The 22,621-nt window shown below is 37.5% G+C and overlaps 1 protein-coding gene across 3 annotated transcripts in view; it reads left to right on the top strand.

The window, feature by feature from the left end:
- The window catches only part of RELCH (RAB11 binding and LisH domain, coiled-coil and HEAT repeat containing), a 77,280-nt gene that overhangs the window by 45,679 nt on the left and 8,980 nt on the right, over nt 1-22,621 (top strand). Inside the window, exons 12-27 of one of the 3 annotated variants that reach the window (XM_041427776.1) lie at nt 467-557; nt 4,161-4,232; nt 5,015-5,155; nt 5,665-5,829; nt 6,525-6,672; nt 8,554-8,710; nt 9,249-9,372; nt 10,075-10,123; nt 10,519-10,598; nt 11,351-11,457; nt 12,035-12,134; nt 16,814-16,896; nt 17,083-17,146; nt 18,773-18,911; nt 19,265-19,381; nt 20,306-20,394. In XM_041427776.1, the coding sequence (XP_041283710.1) occupies nt 467-557; nt 4,161-4,232; nt 5,015-5,155; nt 5,665-5,829; nt 6,525-6,672; nt 8,554-8,710; nt 9,249-9,372; nt 10,075-10,123; nt 10,519-10,598; nt 11,351-11,457; nt 12,035-12,134; nt 16,814-16,896; nt 17,083-17,146; nt 18,773-18,911; nt 19,265-19,381; nt 20,306-20,394 (1,726 nt within the window). Of the gene's footprint in view, nt 1-466; nt 558-4,160; nt 4,233-5,014; nt 5,156-5,664; nt 5,830-6,524; nt 6,673-8,553; nt 8,711-9,248; nt 9,373-10,074; nt 10,124-10,518; nt 10,599-11,350; nt 11,458-12,034; nt 12,135-16,069; nt 16,153-16,813; nt 16,897-17,082; nt 17,147-18,772; nt 18,912-19,264; nt 19,382-20,305; nt 20,395-22,621 lie in introns of those variants that run through there. The other 2 variants (XM_041427774.1, XM_041427775.1) reach the window with 2 other exon arrangements.

The raw sequence follows: 22,621 nt of genomic DNA, 5'->3' as shown, positions 1-22,621 counted from the left end.
TGAAATACTGATGGTATGATAGTAATAGGTAATTTAGATCCCTTTACTGCATAATAGTATTCTCTACTAAGAATTAAATGAGGGATTTAGTCAGAGACTCCCAATCTCAGACTTGAGGAAATCAGATATACTCAAATCAGAGATTCTCAGACTGGTTTATGGAGTTGAGGATCTGCAAGATTTTGGAAAAGGCATTCTGAATATAAAACAGAGTAAAGTCAGAGAATAGTTTGGGTTGAAAGGGATGTTTGAAGGTCATGTAAGCAAATCGCCACCCTGCAATGACGGGGGTATCAGTGGCTTTCTATTTAATATTTAGTTTTTAAGTCAGTGTGGGTGGTGTGAAATCTTGACTGCAGACAACTACCTATCGCCTGTCAGCATGCACTTTTCCTAACTTAAGGAATGTATATTGTATATTATACAACTTTATAAACAGGTTAAAGCTTTAAATTTATCTTTTCAGACAGATGATACTGACTGGGTGCGTGGCATTTGCCCGACATGTTGGACCAACACGTGTAGAAGCTGAACTTTTACCACAGTGTTGGGAGCAGGTAACTGATTAGTGTTTGCTTTATGCTCCAAAATCAGTTAAAACTTCATAAAATTGAGTTTTACTTGTTCAAGGGGGAGGTTTTGGGTTGGGTTTTCAGAAAGATATTTGAATGTTCTTTGTTCTCATCATATGTATTTTTATCTAACATTAAAAACACCTCAGAAGCAGAAAGCTTATTAAAGACCATCTGGAGAGATTTTAGTTACCTGCTTGTACTTGAATAAGCTTGTTATATTGAAGTGTAGATAAGCACAGATTCATCATCAGTGTCGTGTAACATACTGCTAGGTAGGTACCAGCCTGTTGGAAATCCATTTTCATTCAAAGATTTTATTTGCTGATTTTTTTTAATGTTGTATTAAGTCCCTGGAGCAGTGTCCACACCAGCTAGTTTAAATTCTTAAACAGAAAATCAAAGACCAAAGTACTCATAAGCAAGTCTCTCATAGTGATCTTTTTTTACAGATACTCCAAATTAATAGAAATAACTGAACAACCAAATGGAAATGTTTTTTACTGTTTCATCTGAAGCATAGAACCAGAATAACATGAGTTCAGGTGAAAATCTGTTGTATTTTCCTACCACTTGAAGGAAAGGGAGTTCATCATTGCCTAAAAGACAATGAATAACTAAGCCATGACGGAGTGGGAATGCCTGCTTTGATGGCAGAGTCTTTCTGGTCTGGTAGTTTTCTACTGTTCCTTGCATAACACAGCAATCTGTGTTTCCCAATACAGTCTAAGCTTTAATAGCCTTAATGCTTTCTGACAGTAGAAGTACGAATTATATGCAGCATTTGTGCTTGTTGTGAATGACTGATGTATCTGGCGATTAAGTGAAGGTCTCATGACATAGTTTGAAAGGAGCCATACAAAGAATTCTGTATTTTTGCCTAATTTTGTAATCAACATTTTGTTTTCTTAGTCCTCATGAAATTTTAACTGTGCTTGAAAAGAACTATCTCACCTCAGTAAGAGCACATTTTTCTCATCCACTTCTTGCTAATTGCTGATGCAAAAGAGAAACGAGTCCCACTGTACAAGTACAGCATATCAGACTGCCAAGTCGTATGGCATAGTGCACTTACCTAAGGCAGTCTGCCCGACTTTGTTTGGCAGTACTGGAACCAGGTCATTATTTTCTCCACTGAAATACCAGCTGAATCTTACTGTCACAAGTCTTGAATTTGTAGAAGAAACTTTAGTATAGACATGATTTTCTACTTTTTACAGTGGATGTGTAAAATCATGAAAAATATTCATGCTCTTGGTCTCTAACCAAAATCTGTTTACAGATGCAAAGGACTGGACCCTTAGGAAATTCATCCTTTTCATTGATACATTGTGGAGCTCAGTTATCAGGCTAGACTTTTTAATCACTCTACCTGCTCTTTTGCAGTTAAAATTTGATAACTGACTCAGTTTAGTTGAAGGCTCTGTGAATGCTAAAAGGGTCACTCAAAACTAGTGACCAGTTGTTGGCTTCCAAAATTGGAATACTGCTTACTAAAGACAAAAGGAAAACAAATCATAATAAACATTTTAGTTACATTTCGTTTCCAAGGGCTACTCATCTTCTGTGAACACAAACCTGGGAGAAATTTCAGTCTTTTTTCCTCCAGTATGTCTTTGCAATATCGGGGTGATATTTATATTGCCATGCCAGACCACCTAAAACCAGCTGAAATTAGTCATTGCTGTTTCCCACAGGTAGGCAGAGGTCCAGAAGATGTGTGTCTCTGCTCCCAGTGGGGAATTTGCATTTGAAAAGATGGCACATAAGTAAAAGATATTACAGAATAATAAAGAAGTTAGGGTTGGAAGGGACCTTAAAGACCATTAGCTCCAAGCCCCATCCAACCTGGCCTTGAAAACTTCCTGGGCATCCACAGCTTCTCTGGGCAGCTTGTTCCAGTACCTCACCACCTTTACACCTAGTAGGTTTTAAAGCAGCCTCTGACTTGTCCATAATATTTTTCATCTGTGAAATCTCCATACTTCCAAAAATTATTGCAGGTGCTCTACTGATGAATGAATGCAAAATAATTATAGACACACTCAAAGAATGTTCTCATGCTTGAGACTTCAGTGTTTAGTCCTGAAGCTGTTAATTTAAGTCTCTTTGAAATACCTTTTCCACACTTGATTCTTGAGAGAGTTCTCAGTAATTTCATACCAGAGCAGTCAGAGTCAGGCATCATGGTTGAATGTGCTAAGCCAGTCATCTCAGAAAGTTGTCAGGTTGGTTGTGTCATTTTTTCTATGTAAATATGTGCTGGCTATTTCCAGCGACCTTCAGATGTTTGGAAATGCTTTGTAAGGCTGATTGCTCCAACACCTTCTCAGGAGCTGGTGTGAGGCAGACTGGCCTGTGTTTTACTAGCCTGTCTTATCCTTCCTGAGGGTAGCAGTGACATTTGCTGTCTTCCAGTCCTCGAGAACTTCCCCCATTGCCACAACATTTTGTTAGTTGTCAAGAGTGTTCTTTGAATGCCATCAGCCACATCCCTGAGCACCCATTGGTACATCCCCATCAGGGCCCACAGACTAGTGTATGTCCAATTTCTTCAGATATTTCCTGGCCTGCTAGTTTCTGCCCAAGGTCCTCCTGGTGCCAGAATTTGACATGGATTTTAGGGACCTCAGAGTACTGAAGGCAAGTCTTTCAAGATAGAGACAAAGTCAGTGAGTACTTTGGTCTTTTTTCATGGTGAGATGGCTGCCTCACCAAAGCTATACACTACATAGAAAGAAAGAAACAATTGCACCAAATGCTGCATATCCTATTTTATCTGACAGCATCAAAAAATTCACATTTTACTCTCAGTGTGGTACCATAGAAGTTTTTATTCACAGAGTTTTGAAACACTTCATTGTTTCACTGTACAACCATTACATGGACCACTAAATCTGGCTCCACCAGAATGTGCACTTGATTCCAAAGTGTCAATAATAAATAATAAATTTGTAAGGCAGAATTTTCAAGCAACTTTTGAGTAGAAAGGGGAACTATCACAGGATCAAGAGATTCTTGGTAATAGGAATTGTTTTTAGAGGTGTGACATATTTATGCTGGATTTGAGAGCAGAACTTGAATAGAATGCAAATGTGCGTGTCTTCTTTTGACTGATTGCTCAGCAAGACCTGTGCAGCAGCTCTGCTGCACTGCTTGGCTCAGAGCACTAGAGGGCACTTGTGCAGCTCCTGGAGGAACAGTGCCCCTGAAAGGCTTCATAAGACAAAATATTTCATGTCATGCCAGTTCAGGAGTTATGCAGATTCTTTAGAGTACAGCAGCCCATCCGCTGCTTTCCTTTTTATTCCGTATATGCACATGCTTCTCATAAACGTATGTGCTTCTCTGACTCTTTCCCTACTATAAGCTATGTCTTAGAGGATAGCTGCCTCATTTTTATGCCTCAGTGCAAGAATTTGAGCTGCTTAGTACCCAGGTGCAACTTCTGTGAGCTCAATCAGTGTTTCTTGAAGAGGTGCAGACACACCCCTCTAACAGGGTGTGCACCCCTCTGCAGTTCATTCTAACCACATTTTGAATGCTGGTTACTGCAAAGCAAATAGTCCATCTGTTTCTCTTTACCAGATCAACCACAAGTACCCAGAGCGACGGCTACTGGTAGCAGAATCCTGCGGAGCTCTAGCACCTTACCTTCCAGTAAGTATTAATAGACTCCAAATACCTGCTGGGGAAAGCAAGGGAAAAATCTGATGCATAATGTAAGCATCCTATATAATTTTAAATATTACCAAGTGTGTATGTTATGCATAGACAGTCACATTGTCTTCTACGCTATCACACATGAGATTCATAAGTCACTTTAAGAAGGAGAGAGTTTGTTATGAAGAAATACAGGTTACTCTAACTATAAAATGTTTCTAAAAATAATATGAATATTCATGTCAGTAAAAATGAGGCAAAGAAGAGATAGTTAGGACCAATTAAGGAAACAATCTATGAAAAAGGAATTGGCACCCATCTGTAGTGTTCTTCAGACACTGTGGAATGTTACATCAAGAGTGCTGCCAGTTAGAAGAAACAGTGAAATTATGTCAGTGGTAAACTAGAATTTGAAGCTTCAGAGAAAGGGTGGGGGAACTTTTTTAAATTAAAACCCAGTTTCTCCAATTTAGTGATTAAAGTCTAGGCCTATAATAGTTTTACTGCTGTTAGTTATTTTTGGTTCCATGTGAATGAAAGGACCTTAGTTCTGTGCTTACTAGGACAAAAGTCTCTCTAATGAAGCTACTGACATTTTCTATTCATTCAACTTCTATTGTGAAAGCAGAACATGTAAGATTCATAAAGGACTTTATGGTTGGAGGAAGGGATTTTGTTTGGGAGTACTAATAGAAGTGGAAACTTTTTATTACAGTTGATACAAACCTGCATTTCTTGTTTCATTTGCTTTAACAAATGTGTTTCTCATTTACAAACAGAAAGAAATTCGTAGTTCATTAGTACTTTCTATGCTGCAACAAATGCTAATGGAAGATAAGGCAGATCTGGTACGAGAAGCTGTGATCAAAAGCCTTGGCATCATTATGGGCTATATTGATGATCCAGATAAATATCAACAGGTATCATTTGGTTTGGGTTCTGGATGTATAAAATGCTTTCTGTAGCTATTTCATAAATAATGAAAGAGGTTGTATAATAATAGAGAGTTGTTTAAATTCCTGTGTTTTTATTAATTCTTTTGAGATACTTTTAAAAATTGAATATTTATATGTATGTTGATTTTACTATATCACCAAGACAAAACAGAAAAACTACAAGTAGCCTTCGAATTTCAGGTGTAAGCCTTATGCAGAAGCTGCTCTAACAGTTCATAATTTGCCTTTAAGAACATACCACTTCACTGCCCCTCTGATATTATTAGCCAGTTTGGCATCATCCCTTACTAACACAGATTCATTTGCTACAACAGAGCCTACCTATAGTTCAGCTTAGTGCTGCCCAGTAGTGTTTCACATAAGTGAAAATAAAGAACTTTTCTCTTTGAGTTTTTGAAGGCAGAGTGGTAAAATGTGTGTGGTAAAATGTCAGTTTTTGGGAAATAATTGCATTCTTTACTGTCTTTTATCAGGGTTTTGAACTGCTGCTTTCAGCTTTAGGAGACCCTTCAGAACGTGTGGTTAGTGCAACACATCAGGTATTTTTGCCTGCTTATGCTGCCTGGACAACAGAACTGGGAAATTTACAGTTCCATCTTATACCTACACTGCTTAATAAAATTGAAAAATTGCTCAGGGTATGTACTCAGCTGTTTCTACACTGGAGAATTTTCTTTGTGTTCTTCACTTGTACTTGGAAGAAGGAAAAAAAAAAAAACCCCAGAAAAAACACCAAACCTCCCCCAAACTAAACATACTCTTCTTTAATACTGTTCTGTTTTATATCCTAATAGCATTGTCCCATGTCTAAATTGTGTAGAATTTGGTAAACTGCACTTTTTATTAAATAAGCAAGAAAAGTAGATTTGAATGGTTAAGTTAGGCCATTTCCAGTTATGATCCAGTTTGCACATTTCATTTGATAAATATCTCAGAAGTTCTGGAAAAATTGTATGCCTCATAACTGTCTAACACAATGAAAGAAGATGCTTGCCTTCAGGGTACAGATGACTTGTTTATTCAGTTTAGATGCCTTCATCTCTGAGGCAAAGGATCCACATTTCCAAAACGTGCTGAAAAATGTTCTTTCAAAATATCAGTCTGTTCATCAGCATGAACTGCTCAATGCCAAAGGCTATATTGCCTGGATCTTTTTAGTAGAGGTGACCTGAGAGTGGCAAAATATGCTTATGATTAGGCTAAATTCCTTTATAATTGGTGTGTCTGGGTAGAAGTTCATCACAGATGTGTTGATGCCTTGCCAGGGAATACATGCCTAAGGAACAGATCTTCCAAACTGAAAACTTCCAAATTAATGTCCTGTTTGTTTCAGGAAGGAGAACATGGCTTGGATGAACATAAGCTCCACATGTATTTGTCCGCCCTGCAGTCATTGATTCCTTCACTGTTTGCACTGGTGCTACAGAATGCACCTTTTACAAGCAAGGCTAAACTTCAGGGAGAAGTACCACAAATAGAAGGTAAATTATTCTTTCTGTTACGTCATTTTTTTATATTGGTCTGCCTTAGTAAATTCTTAAGTAATGCTTCCCTTTTTCACCTCTTGCTGTGCTTGAAATACCTGATTTTCACAAAAAATTTTCATCTATTTTTCTCTACTTCTTATAAGAAGATTTTAGAAAGCAAGGCATTTTTTAATTGTACTTCCTAAAGGTTTCTAAAGAACTGATTTCCATTAATAGCCAATAATAGCTCAGGAAGGCTGACCTCAGATTCAGTTAATCCTTACAAATTTATGGAGTGGGGAAAAACACAGCATAATGCAGCAGCATCACCAGCTGTTATCTATTTGTGTAATATCCTAGAAGATCATCCCATCCCTGAAGTGTTCAAGGGCCAGGTTTGGTGGAGTTTTGAGCAACCTGGTCTAGTGGAAAGCGTCCTGCCCATGGTAGTAGGGTTGGAACTACGTGATCTTTAAGGTGCATTCCAGCCCAAACCATTCTGTGACTGAATGGCCTGATGGTGAAATTGTCCTTAGATCAGCAAACCTAGCTTGTGGAGTGTTTTCTACTGTTGCAAATACTTTAAAGATGTTATTGGTAGCACCTGCCACATGCTGATAGTAGTGCTGTGTGTGAAGATGCAAAGGGAGGGTAACAAAGGAGAATTTGGAAAATAGCTAGTGGTACATTACTGTCTGATACTCCTTTGAAAATGGATACCATGGTAAGGCTCATCTATCTGACTCAAGTCATTTGAAGATGAGCACTTTCTCACTGAGTGGTTACTACTTAAATAACAAATTCAAAAATTTCAGGTTTCAGCCTAGTCTTCTACATGCTGAACAAGCACAGCTCTTTCAGCCTTTCTGCGTAGGAAAGGTGCTCTATCTTTCTGTTCACACTTTTGTAGCCATCCTTGGGGCTTGCTCCAGCAGGTCCATGTCTTTCCTGTGCTGGGGACCCCAGAGCTGGATGCAGCAGTCCAAGTGGAGTCTCATGAGAGAGAAGCAGAGGGCTAGGATCACCTTCCCCATCCTGCTGGCCATGCTGTTTTGGATACAGCCCAGGATAGTGTTGGTTTTCTGGTCCGCAAGCAAATATTGCTGCGTCAAGTCCAGTTTCATCATTCACCAGCATCCCCAAGTCTGCTCTCAATCCCTTCATATCCCCCAGCCTGCATTGCCCTGACACAGGTGCAGCAACTTGCACTTGGCCTTGTTGAGCCTCATGAGATTCCCATGGGCCTATTTCTCAAGCTTGTCGGTCCCTCTGGATGGTGTCCTGTCCCTTAGGTGTGTCACTGCACCGCTAGCTTGGTGTCATCTGCAAACTTGCTAAAGGTGCACTTGATCCCTTTGTCTGTGTCATTGGTGAAGAGAGTGAACGCTACTGCTCCCAGTATGGACCCCTGAGAGGCACAACTTGTCACTGATGTCCATCTGGGCATTAAGGCATTGACCCCTGTCCTCAAGGTGTGAGCATCAGTCAATTCCTCATTCACTGAAAAGTTGATCCATCAAATTCATATTTCTCCAGTTTAGAGAGGATGTTTTAGAAGACTTACAGCAGTCCAGATAGGTGACATCTGTGGCTCTTCCCTGTTCACAGATGTAGTCACTCCAGCATAGGGGGCTACTAGGTTGGTCAGGCAGGGTTTGACCTTGGCCAGTCTGTACTGGCAATAATAACATCATCTCCCTGTATTTTCTCTTTTTAACTGAGGGTTACATAATCTCTTCAGAGATGATTTTAACTCACTAATTTTTAAAAAGCAAATTGATAACCTTTTAGAGAAGGCACTTAATGGATTTGACAGTTTATCTGTTGTTTCTGACATCACCCCCATGGTATTTTCATCTTCTTTCATCTGTGTTTGCTCGTTCTCTGCTGTTACAGTCACTAGGTTTCCCCGACCCGTGTCGCCTCTTCAGGACGTCGCCGTCATCATTGGAAGCCGCGAGCAGCTGGCGGTGCTGTTGCAGCTGTACGATCATCAGCTGGAACATGAGGGCACCACAGGCTGGGAGACTCTGCTATGGGTAGTCAATCAGCTGTGAGTTCATTTGTGTCTTAGGGTACCTAATTTTAAAACATGTCAAAATTTATAAATCTTAAGCGTGGTCGGGTTTAACAATTACTGAATATAAGAATGCTAAGAACAATTGCATTTGAGAATTACTAGAGAGAAAAACTTTATTTTAGGCAGTTTTATTTTCATGCTGAATTGCCTTTGATTTTATTCAGAAAATATCAAGTCTAGCAGAACATGAAGGTAACTAATTGCTCTGTAAACTTTCTTTTTGCATCGGTATAGTTAATTATCTTATGAAGTAAATATTGTTGTATTCTGACTGTCTCGTGATAGCAGCAGATGTTTGAAAATATGGGTCAGACTTTTCTGGCACTTAAACCCTTGCTTTCTTCACGGGTCAGGAATTGTACAGAACATGTAGCTAACTTTTTATTAGAACCAGTAGTGTTCTGTGTGTGTAAGTACTTATTAATATAAGCAATAAATCTATACAAATGTAAATGGACAAAATCAGAAAGTCAGAGTAGTGTTTAATGTCCTTTTGTTTCCTGATTTTTAGGCTACCACAGCTTATAGAAATAGTTGGCAAGATCAATGTAGCATCAACTGCTTGTGTCCATGAGTTCTCTAGATTTTTCTGGAGACTTTGTAGGACATTTGGGAAAATTTTTACAAACACTAAGGTAAGACATTACTTCAAATATTCTACATACTTGGTAAAATATAGTCTCTATATTTACATTATGTTGGAACACCCACAATTTGTGACCTTTTATGTTTTCATGTCATTGATGCTTTTCTGTAAGTACATTTAAACCTGCTATTTTTAGAGTTCTCTTTGTGTCATTTTCTGGTTTTGTTAATTTTGGAATTGCCTTCTCATCTTGCCCAACCAGAGGCAATTTTTTTTTTAACTGTATTCTTCATATTTCCTTTGTGAATAACAGAGAGAGTAGGAGAGATCATCCTAATTCTGGTTATTTAACAACTTTGTTTCTTCAGAGCAGCATGTTGTTCACTCTTTGCAGTGTACATAAGTACTCCACCTTTACCTGATTAAAAAATTTGAAGTGGATGCCTCCCCAGCCTGAAATATTTTCTGTAGGTGGTATCTATACATTTTTATCAAGGAATTACATAATTTTTCTCAATAAAATTTTAAAATACTTCAAAGGACATTGTCAAACATCAGAGGATTACCTAAAGATAAAACTCTGTTAGCAGTATGTACTGCCTCCAGAGAGGGGATTGTTGTTGTTTTGTTTTGGGGGATTTTTTTTTGCTTCGTTTTGCAATTATTTTTATTTTTCTAAGTTAATTGACACTGGTGACAGGTCAATTACCATTGACCAATTCTTACATGCGTTTCATCATCCTTTGCATAGGTAAAACCACAGTTCCAGGAAATCTTAAGACTGTCTGAGGAAAACATAGGTAAGTAGCTGTTTACTGAAATAAATTGATCTTAATTGCAACAGGAAAAAAATTTTCAGTCTCTTGTTCAAATAACACTGTCAGGCTGCAGTTCTCAAATTTATTATCTTTGTGAAACGTTGAAAAAGCTAGTCTTAATCTGATTGGAACCCCCTGAAATTGTAGATTGTGTGTAAAGTAAAAACAAAATCTCAAATCCAAATACTTCTTGAGTATTATTTAAGCACATTTCAGTATATATGCAAATATATGCATATAAATTATTCATGTATATATAAAAAAGTGATTGAATCTATAATACTTTAATACACACATGTAAGTCTATTATATATAATACATATGTTCTATACTCATATGTATGTATAAAACCTCAATTCTTAACTGTGTTTCATTAGATTCCACAGCAGGCAATGGAGTGCTAACAAAAGCCACAGTTCCCATCTATGCAACAGGAGTCCTTACATGTTATATTCAGGTAGGTTTGGGTTTCTGTTTCTTTGTTGTGTAAAAGTATGTGAAACTTATTTTAAAAAAATATCTAAACATTACTGTGTCATTGCAAACTTAAGATAGGTAGATGAATGGGCAGCTGTAAATACATCTACAAGCAAACTTTTCCTAGTCAGGTGGTGGTGCACATTTAGATCATGTGTTACCATGCCCCTCTGTCAGAACTCTGTTGATGTTCTGAAATGGGTTCTCAGCCATTTAATGTGAACGTGGCAAACATCATGGTGCCAAACAGGTACTGAAACAGGTAAATTGCCATTTGAAGTCTAGTTAGAGTCTTAAAATTTTGATGTTACCTAGTACTAAAACAAGCACACTATTAATCCTCCAGCAATGAGCAGTCAAGTTCTAGTACACACATATCCTACAGGAAAAAAAGGAAATTCTTCATAATCTTACAAATTTTTAGTGGATTATGATTTATTAACTTTCAGGAGTCATAAATGTGCTTAAGTACTGTTCTTAGAAGTTTCTTTAAAAAAAGAATTTATGCATGAGTATGTGCTTAGTAGATGAAACACAATCTCTTCATGTGATTGCTTTGAAAGGCTCTTGTTCTTTAAACACATTTTTGAAGTTCCTAAGAAAATTGTTAAATGCTTAATCTCGTTTGTTCTTTTTCATAGTTTGTCTCCTGTACAGCTATAGATTGCCATCATAACCTCAGCAGTCCTTCCAGCACATTCATCACTGTACTCCCTTGTTCCCCTCTTTCAGGAAGAAGACCGCAAGCTGTTAGTTGGATTCCTGGAAGATGTAATGACCATGCTTTCACTGTCCCATGCTCCTCTTGATAGCCTGAAAGCTTCCTTTGTGGAACTAGGGTAAAGAATATACCTTGGGGTTAACTACATCTGAATACATTAGAAGCTTTTATTAAAAGCTGCTGATCTATTTGTAATTTTAAGCAGCTGTGATGCTTTGGGTGAATAGGGGGTATACTTGCTTTTTTTCCCCTGATGTAAATGCAGTTTCTAGGTTAAAAATGTAGCAGTTGGAAAAATAAAATCTAAAGTGTAAAAGAGGAACACCAAAATCCAAACAAAAGATTTCCACAAAAACAACTCATTGAGAAGGCAATGGAAATTGATTTTCTATTTACCATACTATTGTCATCTGTTCTAGATATGTATTTGCTTTTGATAGAATTCATTGAAAATTATGTTCTTAAAGTTGAGCTTGGGGTTCTTTTAATTAACGTGAAAAAGGAACATATTTTCTGGACTGCAACATGTTGCAAGTCTCTCAGAATAAGTATTTTGTATCCTTCAGAAAGGATAAATGCTGGAGTTTTAGATTTGTTGAACGAGGAATTCTTAAGACTGCATTTTTTGGGTAAAGAACGTACCCAAGGCTTGGCAGTATTTTTGTTTGATCAATTGCCCAACTGTTTTGTTCTAGTGCAAACCCAGCTTATCATGAACTGCTATTAACTGTTTTGTGGTATGGAGTTGTGCATACTTCTGCTCTTGTTCGGTGTACAGCTGCTAGAATGTTTGAGGTAAGTGTTGTCCAAACTGTTTTTCACTTTTTTGTAAACTGGAGTTTATTTTTTAAAACAGGGATTAATCAGACAATGTTGCTACATTCTTGATAATTACAAACAACTTAAATAAGCTGTGTACTGTGTGATGGAGCAGGAGGTTGTTGTTCAGCTGTTTCTGTATCTGTTCTCTGTTCAGCAGCACATCTTTCTGTAGGTCTGTAGTTAAATACAAGCATCTCTGAGTTTTAACTTCTGCTTTTGCTATTCAACACATCATCGATAGTCTAATATACAACTTACTATTTTCAGTAGGTCTTGTGTATGCTCATACAATGCACTTGCATTGCAATTCAAGCTAGTTTTCTTTGTACCAGATATGGTGGTGAAGACACACATGTAACCAATTTTATATTTTTTGTGGAAATTAAAAGAATTCAAAAAGAATTTACAGTTACTTTACTTGCCTCATAATGGCAGCTTCATTTTTCCCTTAATATCTATCAATTCTGATCAGAATAAAGACTGAAATGTACACCTAGTAAGTTTGCTTTTCTTTTCACATCATGCCTTTGTTTCATCAAATGTTAATTTTAAAAAGCATATGCAGAAACTCTGGGACATACTCCATTGGCTGAACAAAGAGAACTCCCTGGCCTTTGCATGTTAGAAACACATATTTCTAATCACCATTACTTTTTCCTTCTCTTTTTTTGGGCATTTTTCCATATATGTCTCATTTGGATGGCTTTGGAGGGGACCTCTAGCTGAACCTGACATCTTGTGTCCATTTGCAAAAACTAATCTGAAGTCTGCCTCAGAAAAAAAAGCAGTTAACATATCCATCAGCTTTCTTTAGTGACACTCTGCAAGTCAGTGCGGAGAGAGCAGTAAATAACCACAGCAAGCTCCATCCTGAGACTTCAGTTGAAAACATCCAACAATGTCCTTTTTTTCCAGTTTGTTTGGGGTTTTTCTTCCCCTCATTTTAAAAAGGAAATGGCAATTTTTGGACACTGTTACAATCCATTTGCATATTTTCCCTCTCACAAAAGCATTTCTTATATCCTATTTGTAATAATAAGCTCTTTTTCCCTAATAAATATTCGCCAAACATATGAAAAGCCTCAGTTATAACAGGCTGTTGTCTTGGTTGCAGCTTCTTTTCAAATTTAGCTGATTGTTGATTATTTTTAGGCAGTCTATGCATGCTATTTCATATCTTGTTTCTTTCCATATTACAATTTTTACAAAGCCTAGGCAGCTTTCTTTTAAATGCTTTTCTTACTTGAAAATAGTAGTATATTGCTGTTTCCTGGATAGCCATGGCATACATATGTATACATGGTATTATGTAAATTTGGGAAGTCACCTGTGCAAAGAGGTAGTAATAACTAGTTTCACTACTGGAAGATTCCATCACTCAAGGAATTTCTGTAACCTCAGAGGCTGCTGAATGGCAAAGCCCAATGATTAGATAATAGGATGACGGGTATGTGACCTGCAGGACAGCTGTATGAGAGCAGTGAAGATTCTGAGCAGCACAGAGACTGCAGGCCCGACTGCTTTTCCAAACATCTGCAGTCTGTTAAGGGTTGGAAGGACACAGAAGTGATGTGGGGCCTTTCCACTCCCTTGCTCCTTTGGGGCTGGAATCTTTGTGCTACCATTTTTAAGCTGTAGTATGTATAAGTAATTATCTAGAGGAATCAAAAAAAGGTAACAATTTACATTGTCTGTCTCACTCTAACTTTACATGCTGCTACACGGCTCTGCCCACCCAGCTGTTCCTGTTGCTTCTGCATTAATGTTTGTAGTCAGCAGCTTCCCATTTGAATGTTGATGCAAACAGATTTGATTACTCTGGTTTGAATGTGAATATGTATAAGTTGACTTATACATAAGCTTTGCTAGTCTGTTTGGGTTCAGGGCTAGGAACACATCTTCAGAATGACACTTGTACTATAAAGCATGTTTTATTTTCTGTATGATGGAATGCATCTGTTCACCATGCTTTACCATACTTAAAAATGTGGCAGACCAGACAGGAATGAAGCTGAGATCATTCTAAATTATTTGCTAATTACACAAATCCCAAGTGTTTGGGTTTTTTTTTTTTTTTCAAAGCACTGTATAACTGCTAGGCTTTTCTCTTAAAGAAGATTAATAAAGAAAACTCAAGTCTCTGTTTGTCCAAGATTGCAAATTATAAGCAATCTCTATTTTAATAAGTGTGGAAATTAGTAAAGCTGTATGAGAGTAAAACCATCATAAGCAAACTGTGAGCTATGTCCTTAAGAGCTTTGAAGAGTAGCTCATGAACTCAACAGATTGGCACTTGGAGTTGTTGCCAATGTAAATAATTGTGAAATGTATTAATGTTAAAATGTTGTAGTTGAACTGACATCCTAATACTTTCTGACTAACAAGTATAGGATGTTGCAACTTTGTTACTCCAGGTGCTTTGCAGCAATAGTGTCTCATGTTCTTACACAGCTTCTCCCTGTTCTTCCTTCTCCAGTAATTGTCTGTGAGGCCACACCCTGTTCCATGTCTGTGTGCACTCATGCATGCGCACACATACACGCACACATAAATGTTGCTTAATAGGAGCGACTCCTTTATATAGAAGCTTTAGAAAAGTCAGGCTCCTTTGAATATTTTACAGCTTACTTTGGTTTAAATTCAGAGCTGGTAGAGCAGGAATGCTCCAACAAATAGCAGAATGTAAAATCTTCTCTAGTTAGAGGATGTAAATACTGTCTGGTTTTGGTACTGATATACTGACAGCTACTGCTTTTTGCTGGGGAGTGGCTTAGAATTTAATTTGTGTTCATTATGAAATATGAGTAATCAGAATATAGCTAAATATTAAAAAGACATTTCATAATTCTCATATAAACTTACTGATAAGATTTTTGAATTCATCTCCTACAACCAGCAAATATATGCAGACTTCCTTATGTGAAACACAAAATGGAAATATCTAATCTTTCCTCATTTTATTAATGAAGACAAAATTCATCATTTTGTTGGATATGAAAAAAGTATGCAACTTGGTTTGAAAATTAGTGGGTTTTCATATGAAGAAAGCAGGTAATGGGCATTTGCAATATATGCAGCAAATGCTTGTATATAACTACATATGTAATGTAAAAAAATCACCTGGGAACATCTGGATTTAAACAACCTTGTTGTGTTCATGGATAATGAGTTTTACTGTGATTTCAAGCTTTTAACGTTTGGGATGCACAGCAACAAATACATCTCTTCCTTAGTTTGCAAAAAATCTTGAGGAAATACATTTCATGGATAGTTCAAGGATTCTCCATTTTCTCCCTGCACAGACCAGCATGCATATTGTTTGGATGGTTGTTGAATATCAAGAAGTCCTGAATGATTTTCAGGAAAACATTTTGGCATCTGGGAAGGTGCTGTTTGTCTCATTGTAAAAGGTGTGAGAGGTATCACTCGGTGTGGGGAAATCTACACACATTTGGCCTAGTCAAGACTTGTGTGTTGCATGTGACAGCCACCTACTATGATAAATACTGTTGTGTTGAGTTAGGAACAGCATTTACATGAAATCATCAAATTCAAATTGACATCGCTTTAGCACTTAATTATACATAACTTTATTTATAGTTATAATTGTATCTGAAATAAAACATGCAATTACTTGCTAAAGGTTTGAGTTCAAATTTTAAAATATCTGAAAATAAAGAAAACGTTGAATTCATCATGTTTGTGCTGACTGCCAGACCACTTTAGCTTTCTTCATGCCTTTGCAGTTATGAAGCTCTAGTGTAGCAGTATTTGCTTAGCTTCTAATTTTGGTTTGCTTTTTGTGTTTTTTTCTTTCTCTCTCTTGGTTTTGCCGTTCTTCTTCCCATGATACTGTGCTCGCTCTTTCCGTTCATCACCTGTGATACCCCCCTGCTCCGACCACTCAGCTGTTGGTGAAGGGGGTACATGAAACTCTGGTAGCTCAGAGAGTTGTTCCTGCTCTCATTACTCTCTCCAGTGACCCTGAAATGTAAGTTCCCTGACTGCCTTATATACCTGGCATCCCTCTTAATACTTAGAAAGAAATAACCGTCAGTTATGTCTCTTAATCTAACTGAACAGAAATTGAATTACTTTTAAAGGAAAGTAACCTTTGAATCACTTATTTCCAAATAAAAAGGTTTACTGCAACATCTGGAATTAAACTGTATAAAAATTCTGAATGAACTTGAAATAGAAAACTTAAATCCATGTAATTACATTCTTGTTTATATTTAATCATGTTCTCAGTTTTCAAATTTACTTGCATAATTTCTAGCAGAAAACTGGATACTACTATTCTGTAATGCTATCTGCTTTGCTACTGCAAAATTAAGTATCATCTGCATTAATGAAATGCAGAGTACTTTTGGCTGCATCTCATTTCTGATAGACAACCGTGGCACTTCATTTCGTGGACATTCTGATGTGGTATTTCTTTCAGGCTAAGGAGGGGTGCTTTGCTAATCTCACTAACAACTTGTTACTAACAGATGCTCCAGCATGAATAGAGTCTTAGTGGCTTTAATGTCTTGTGTGGGTGACTAAACCAAGAACAACCCCAAGAGTCTGCCTGCCCATCCTCAGTCACAGCTAACCCAGTTCTTCACGTTTACCAAAGCGTTTTTTATTGCATGTTGACTGGTTTACAGCTGGCTCTTCGAGGCATGAGTGAAGCGTTAGTTGACAAGCGGGTTGCTCCGGCCCTTGTTACCTTGTCCAGTGATCCTGAATTGTGAGTTTCAGACTGAGACCTTGAGTTAATCCTGTCTTTTTCCTGGTCTGCTTTTTTTTTTTTTTCTCCCTTTGTCATTGCTAGAAACTAATGTAACTTAAAAGTACTAATTTTTTTTAATTTTTATATAAGTAATTTTGTTCTTTGTGTTGACTACATCTTAAAGACCCTGTTTTTCCTTTGTAGTTCAGTAAGGATTGCTACAATCCCTGCTTTTGGGACCATCATGGAAACTGTTACTCAGAGAGAGGTAAGACACCTGTTGTCACCTATGTTTTTGTAGCATAAGAAGAGAATGTTTTTTTTAATAGATCCAGAATAAAAGAGCAAGTAATAAATTCTCTTTCTCTCTCTCTTTCTCTCTCTCTTTCTCTCTCTCTTTCTCTCTCTCTTTCTCTCTCTCTCTTTCTCTCTCTCTCTTTCTCTCTCTCTCTTTCTCTCTTTTCTCATATTCTTTTCCAAAGTGCTTTTGGGTTTTGCAATGGACTTTTTTTTTTTCTCTCTAAACAAACCAACCCTTGTAACTAATAAAAAACATTTCCTTCTAAATCTCAACCAAACATAAACAGAGACAGATAAGTAGAGGGGAGGCCTGTGCTAGAAGATGGGAAATCCCATGCTCAAAATGGTTTTTTTTAAACCTTCTCCAGCACAGTTGTGAAATCTAACTCCATTATTTCCAAATGAAATAGTTATATTTTAAAACGGTGACCAAAACCATCCACATATTGTGCTATTGTATATTGTACTTTTTTAGATGCTTTAGGGTATCCTGCTTGGCTCCCAAATACTTTAGAAGAGCACAAAACTCTTCTTGTTCCGGTTATGTCTGCTGGTTTAGCCCTTGGTGTCCAAGATGGCACTGAAAGACATAGTAACATCAGCAAAGTATTCCTTGAAAATAATGCAGAGATGCAGTTCCTCCTCATTTATTAAATGATGATACTATGGTAATAGATGAAAATTCTGAAGACAGTCAGGATTCTGCTGTAAACAGTAGAAAACTGGATTTTGTTTCATGTAACAACTGTGCAATCGCATTTCTTCTGGAAGTCCTTGCAGCTTTTTGCAGAGCTTGCATTCTTCCCGTAATTTCAACATATTCTAAAAGAATGTGTTTGAGGAAATGTGAGTAATGTGAGTCAAGTCAGTGATGACTCACACGTACTTGGACGATGGAAAAGTTAGAATTTTGCAGCTTGGAATGCATGCCTATAATCAGTTGGGAAGAATATTGTTTTGTTGCCACACAGAAATTACTGTATCCATTGCACTAATTATGATAAGCCTTAGAGTACAGAGGTGAGAGCACCTTCCAAAATGTATCATAAAATGTTACTTTTTCAAGCTTGAATCCAAATTAAATGCCTATCTCATTTTCAGTTTTCTAGCCTTTAGTTGAAGAAATCTTTGTAATCCCATTGATTTTATGACGGTTACTTTTGCATCTCTGTCCTCTACAAAAAAAAAAAATAAATTCAACCTATTAATTGAGATACATTACAAAAAAGCTATTAACTGATTTCTAATTAAACAGGAAAAGTCAGTAGTTATTAGTTATTAAGTAAGAGGGAAACTGTAATAGCAGGGAAAAAAAGTTATTATCAGACTCAAGGAAACCTCAGGAGGAAAGATCAACTATATGGGAGCACCTGTCTGCTGTTAAAAGATCAGATTAAAACTCTGGTAACAGTCTTTAAAACATAGAGGTGCATTAAAGAGTTTGAAACATCCTTTTAGAAGACATCTGTAAATTAGAAGAAAGTCCAAGATCATCTGAAATACAAAAAATTGTAAATTTTCTCTGAACTGATCATAACAGTTTCTAACATCTTGATTCTTTTGTGTTCTTTCTATTTCTCTGGGAATATTAAAGCTTCTGGAGAGAGTAAAAATGCAGCTGGCATCTTTCCTGGAGGACCCTCAGTATCAAGACCAACATTCTTTACATACAGAAATCATAAAAACATTTGGAAGAGTTGGACCTAACGCTGAGCCCAGATTTAGAGACGAATGTAAGTTGCATCCATGGGAAGATGCAGTCTTCTTCTCTCTGTCCAAAAGCTAATAGGTATGCTGGTTGCATTGATGGGGTTTTTCTTTCTTTTCTGTAAACTATTATTATTTCAAAGGTACTCCAAGGTACCTTTTTATTTTAGGTGGTGCTACCACACATTTTTGTTTCAAGTTTGAGTCAATCCATTGGATGTGCAAGGTCAATCCCATCAAAAGCAATTGCTTGCTGTTCTTATTCCATGCTGATACGTGAAGTTTCAGATGCCTGCATTTGTCATATAGCACCTCTTCAATGCTAAACAAGTCTGTGGAAATCAGTTTCATATACTTACTCCTGTATTTACTTTTCCAGTTGTTATTCCACACTTGCACAAGTTAGCCTTGGTCAACAACCAGCAGTCTGTTGATTCGAAGAGACTGGATATCGCTACCCACCTGTTTGAGTCCTACAGTGCTCTTTCCTGTTGTTGTATCCTTTTTTCAGGGGAAATCTAGCTGTTATTTCTCTGGTGGTGAGAGAAGCTAAATATTAGAGAAATAACTGAGTTTGTCTTTGAATCTGTGGTATAAAACGTGATCTATTCAACATAAGGGGGAGGTTTTCAGAGGTGGTGAATATCGTGGATTAGCTGGACACCAGGTGCCCCCCAAGCCACTCTCCTTCCGCTCCTCAGCAGGATGGATGAGGGTGGGGGAGAAAATCAGATGGAGGAAAAACTCACGACAAAATAAAGGCAGATTAGTATGGAAACAAAGCAAATAAAAAGATTTTCAGGGCTTCAGCACTTGTAGCAATCGCTCAAGAACACAAACATCATAATAACAAATGGTGTCCTGCCCTGCCACCACCACTTTCTCCTAGTTTTGGTATCTGAATAGGCATCATATGGTGTGGAACATCCCTCTGGTCAGTTTGGGTCAGCTGTCCAGGCTGTGTGCTCTCTCCCAGCCTACAGATGCGGGGGAATGCTGAGAGACAGCACCAATGCAGTAGCCTAAGCACTGGTGTGTTACCAACACCTTTCTAGGTATCAGTGGAAAGCACAGCACTGAGGACTGCTGTGCAGAAAATGAACTCCAGCTCAGCCAGACCCCATAAAGTGGAACTGATAGATATTTCAAAAACAAAGCTAATAAAAACCCTCTCGATCTTAAACAATAAACTAAGAAAAAAAAATCTTAAAATAATTATATGGATACGTGAAATACATGATGTTAAATATGTTAAAGATCTTTTTTTCCTTTTTATTAGTCATGAAGTGTCAAGTGCTGTTCCATTTTCTTAGTTTTGCTGCTGCCCTTGTGTTCCATAAAACAACATTATCAGAAGACACGAAAAAAAGTATAATTTAAAAAGGCAATCCTTACAATACCTTAACAACCTGGGTTTTAGTTATTTCAGAGGATTTAATGGTCAATCACTTTTTGCCAGGACTGAAGTGTTTACGAACTGACATGGAACATCTCTCTCCAGAGCATGAGGTGAGCAGTAATCTATATTTACTGAGTATGGGATGTGGGTAGAAGAAGTTGAAATGTGATGGCATTTAAAACCAGAAGTTAAGGAGAGCTGCTCATAAGTGGTTTCAAAACATAACATTGAGGAGGTTTCTTTGATAAAGAATAGGTCATATGATTTCAAAACCAGTAAAATCTTGTAAAATATATTTCTAAGCTGAGGATCTCTGCAGACTCTACTGTCAGAAATGCATGTCAAAACACAGATCTTCCTAGACTGAAGAAAAAGGAAATGTTTTTGCCATCTTTATGTTAATCAAACCAAAGATGCACTAAAATCAATGGCTACAATATAATCAATGAAATGTAGATAAAAATTGTGGAGTGCCGGAAAGAAACTATTAAGGATTAGGGAAGTAGAGTCCTAAAATACCTGGGGCACACTTCCTATCAGGATTACTGTGTCCAGTTCTGGGCTGCCCAATACAAAAATATGGACTTAGTGGAGAGAGTCTAGTGAAAGGCTGGAGGAGAAAATGATGGATCTGGGACTGTTCAGCCTGGAGAAGAGGAGGCTTAGGTGAATTTTATCAGTACCTGAAGAGAGGTCCAAAGAGGACAGTGCCGGGCTCTTCTCAGTGGTGCTGAATGACAAGACCAGAGAACCATGGGCAGAGCTGGGTTTTTGGGGATTTTTTGTGACAATGACTAAGCAGTGGCCCACGTTGTCCAAAGAGGTTGTGGAGTCTAAATGCTTGGATACTCAAAAGCCATCTGGACATGTTCTTCCTCGGCATTTGGCTTCAGGTGGCCCTGCTTGAGCAGGGAGTTGGACCAGATGATCCTCCAGGGGTCCCTTCCAACCTCCACCACTCTTTGATACTGTGAATTATAAAGAGCAGATTAAAAGAAGCAGACAGGACAACGTGGGTGTGAACGAGATCTTCTCTGGAAGGAGGCGCTTACAGAAATCAGCAAAAAACCCAAAAAAGTTAACAGAATAAGCCAACTTAAATAACTTGAAAATCTTGGCCATATGCACTTTTTTGGTAAGTACTTGAACACGATGAATACTAACAGAGATTGAAACAAAACGATGTTAAGTCAGTAGCAGAAATAAGAAGTGTTGTTTTGTTGGGGAAAATCTTAACAGGATGAACATTTCAAGGGATAGAGGAAAAGATTTAATCAGAATGTACAGAAGAGTAGTGTTGTAGTCTTTGAAGGTTAATACTGCACTTTGATTAATTACTTCATATGTGAGAAAATTATTTTATTTTCCTTGTATTTGCAAAAGTGACTGAATTGAGATGACTCTATTCTCTGGGAGTTCTAAGTTCTTATATTCAGTAACAAGGTTCCTTCCAGTTACATTTGCCATCTAAAAGCCCATAGTATCAATCTTTTATTTTCTGTATATTATTACTGGAGGAACTTTTCAACCTGAAAGGACAGAACCTGAGTTCAGAAGGCTGAGTCAAAAGAAACAGCATCACTCAAAGGCAACAGCGTTGTGTTCCATACCACGGGCAGCACTGGAGGTGTAGCAATGATAGATCCTCTGTGTTCAGAGAGAGGTGCGAAATGGACTGGGAGGTCTTAAACTTATATCTGAAAGCTGGAGTTAGGCAAAAGTTGCATTTTCTTTCACCAAGAAAATATAATCGGATAACTGATTGAATACTGGTACTTCATTTTTTAGTTAATGTAACTTCTAAAATTTAAAGACATAGTCAGTTCAAAAGATACCCTGAATTAGAACAACGGGTTTGATTGAGTTTGAATCTTGTAGTCAGAGAAAGAGCTGAGGACTGGAACAGGATTTAAAATAAATTGATAAGTAAAGACAGCTCTCAGTCTTCCATTACCCCAATTCTGCATTACTGTACTTAATTGACTTCAGTCATGATGCCAATTGCTTTGGCTTTTTAGCTGGTGAGCAATATAAAATTGGAAATATTTACCCCTGCTCCAGTGGGTTAGAAAACTCACTACAGGCTTTACAATTTTTATCCCTTTTCTTGTAGAAATGGATAGGTAGGACTTGGTCAGCTTCCCACTTCAGTAGGATGTTTGTAGCCATCATGATAGAGGCTTCTGAGACCCAGTGAGTTCTAGTGTCTGTCTTGGAAGCCTTCAGTCTGAGAATCATGTTTTATGAAATGAATGTCATTTACTGTCTCAAATAATTAGACATTTGCATAAACAGAATTAAGCCTTTTTTCACTCTTTTGGCCTCTATGGTATTATT

The sequence above is a fragment of the Onychostruthus taczanowskii genome, unplaced genomic scaffold, assembly GCF_017590055.1.
Source record: "Onychostruthus taczanowskii isolate IOZ18803 unplaced genomic scaffold, ASM1759005v1 scaffold119, whole genome shotgun sequence".
Lineage (NCBI taxonomy): Eukaryota > Metazoa > Chordata > Aves > Passeriformes > Passeridae > Onychostruthus > Onychostruthus taczanowskii.
This window is presented reverse-complemented; position numbering and strand designations above follow the sequence as displayed.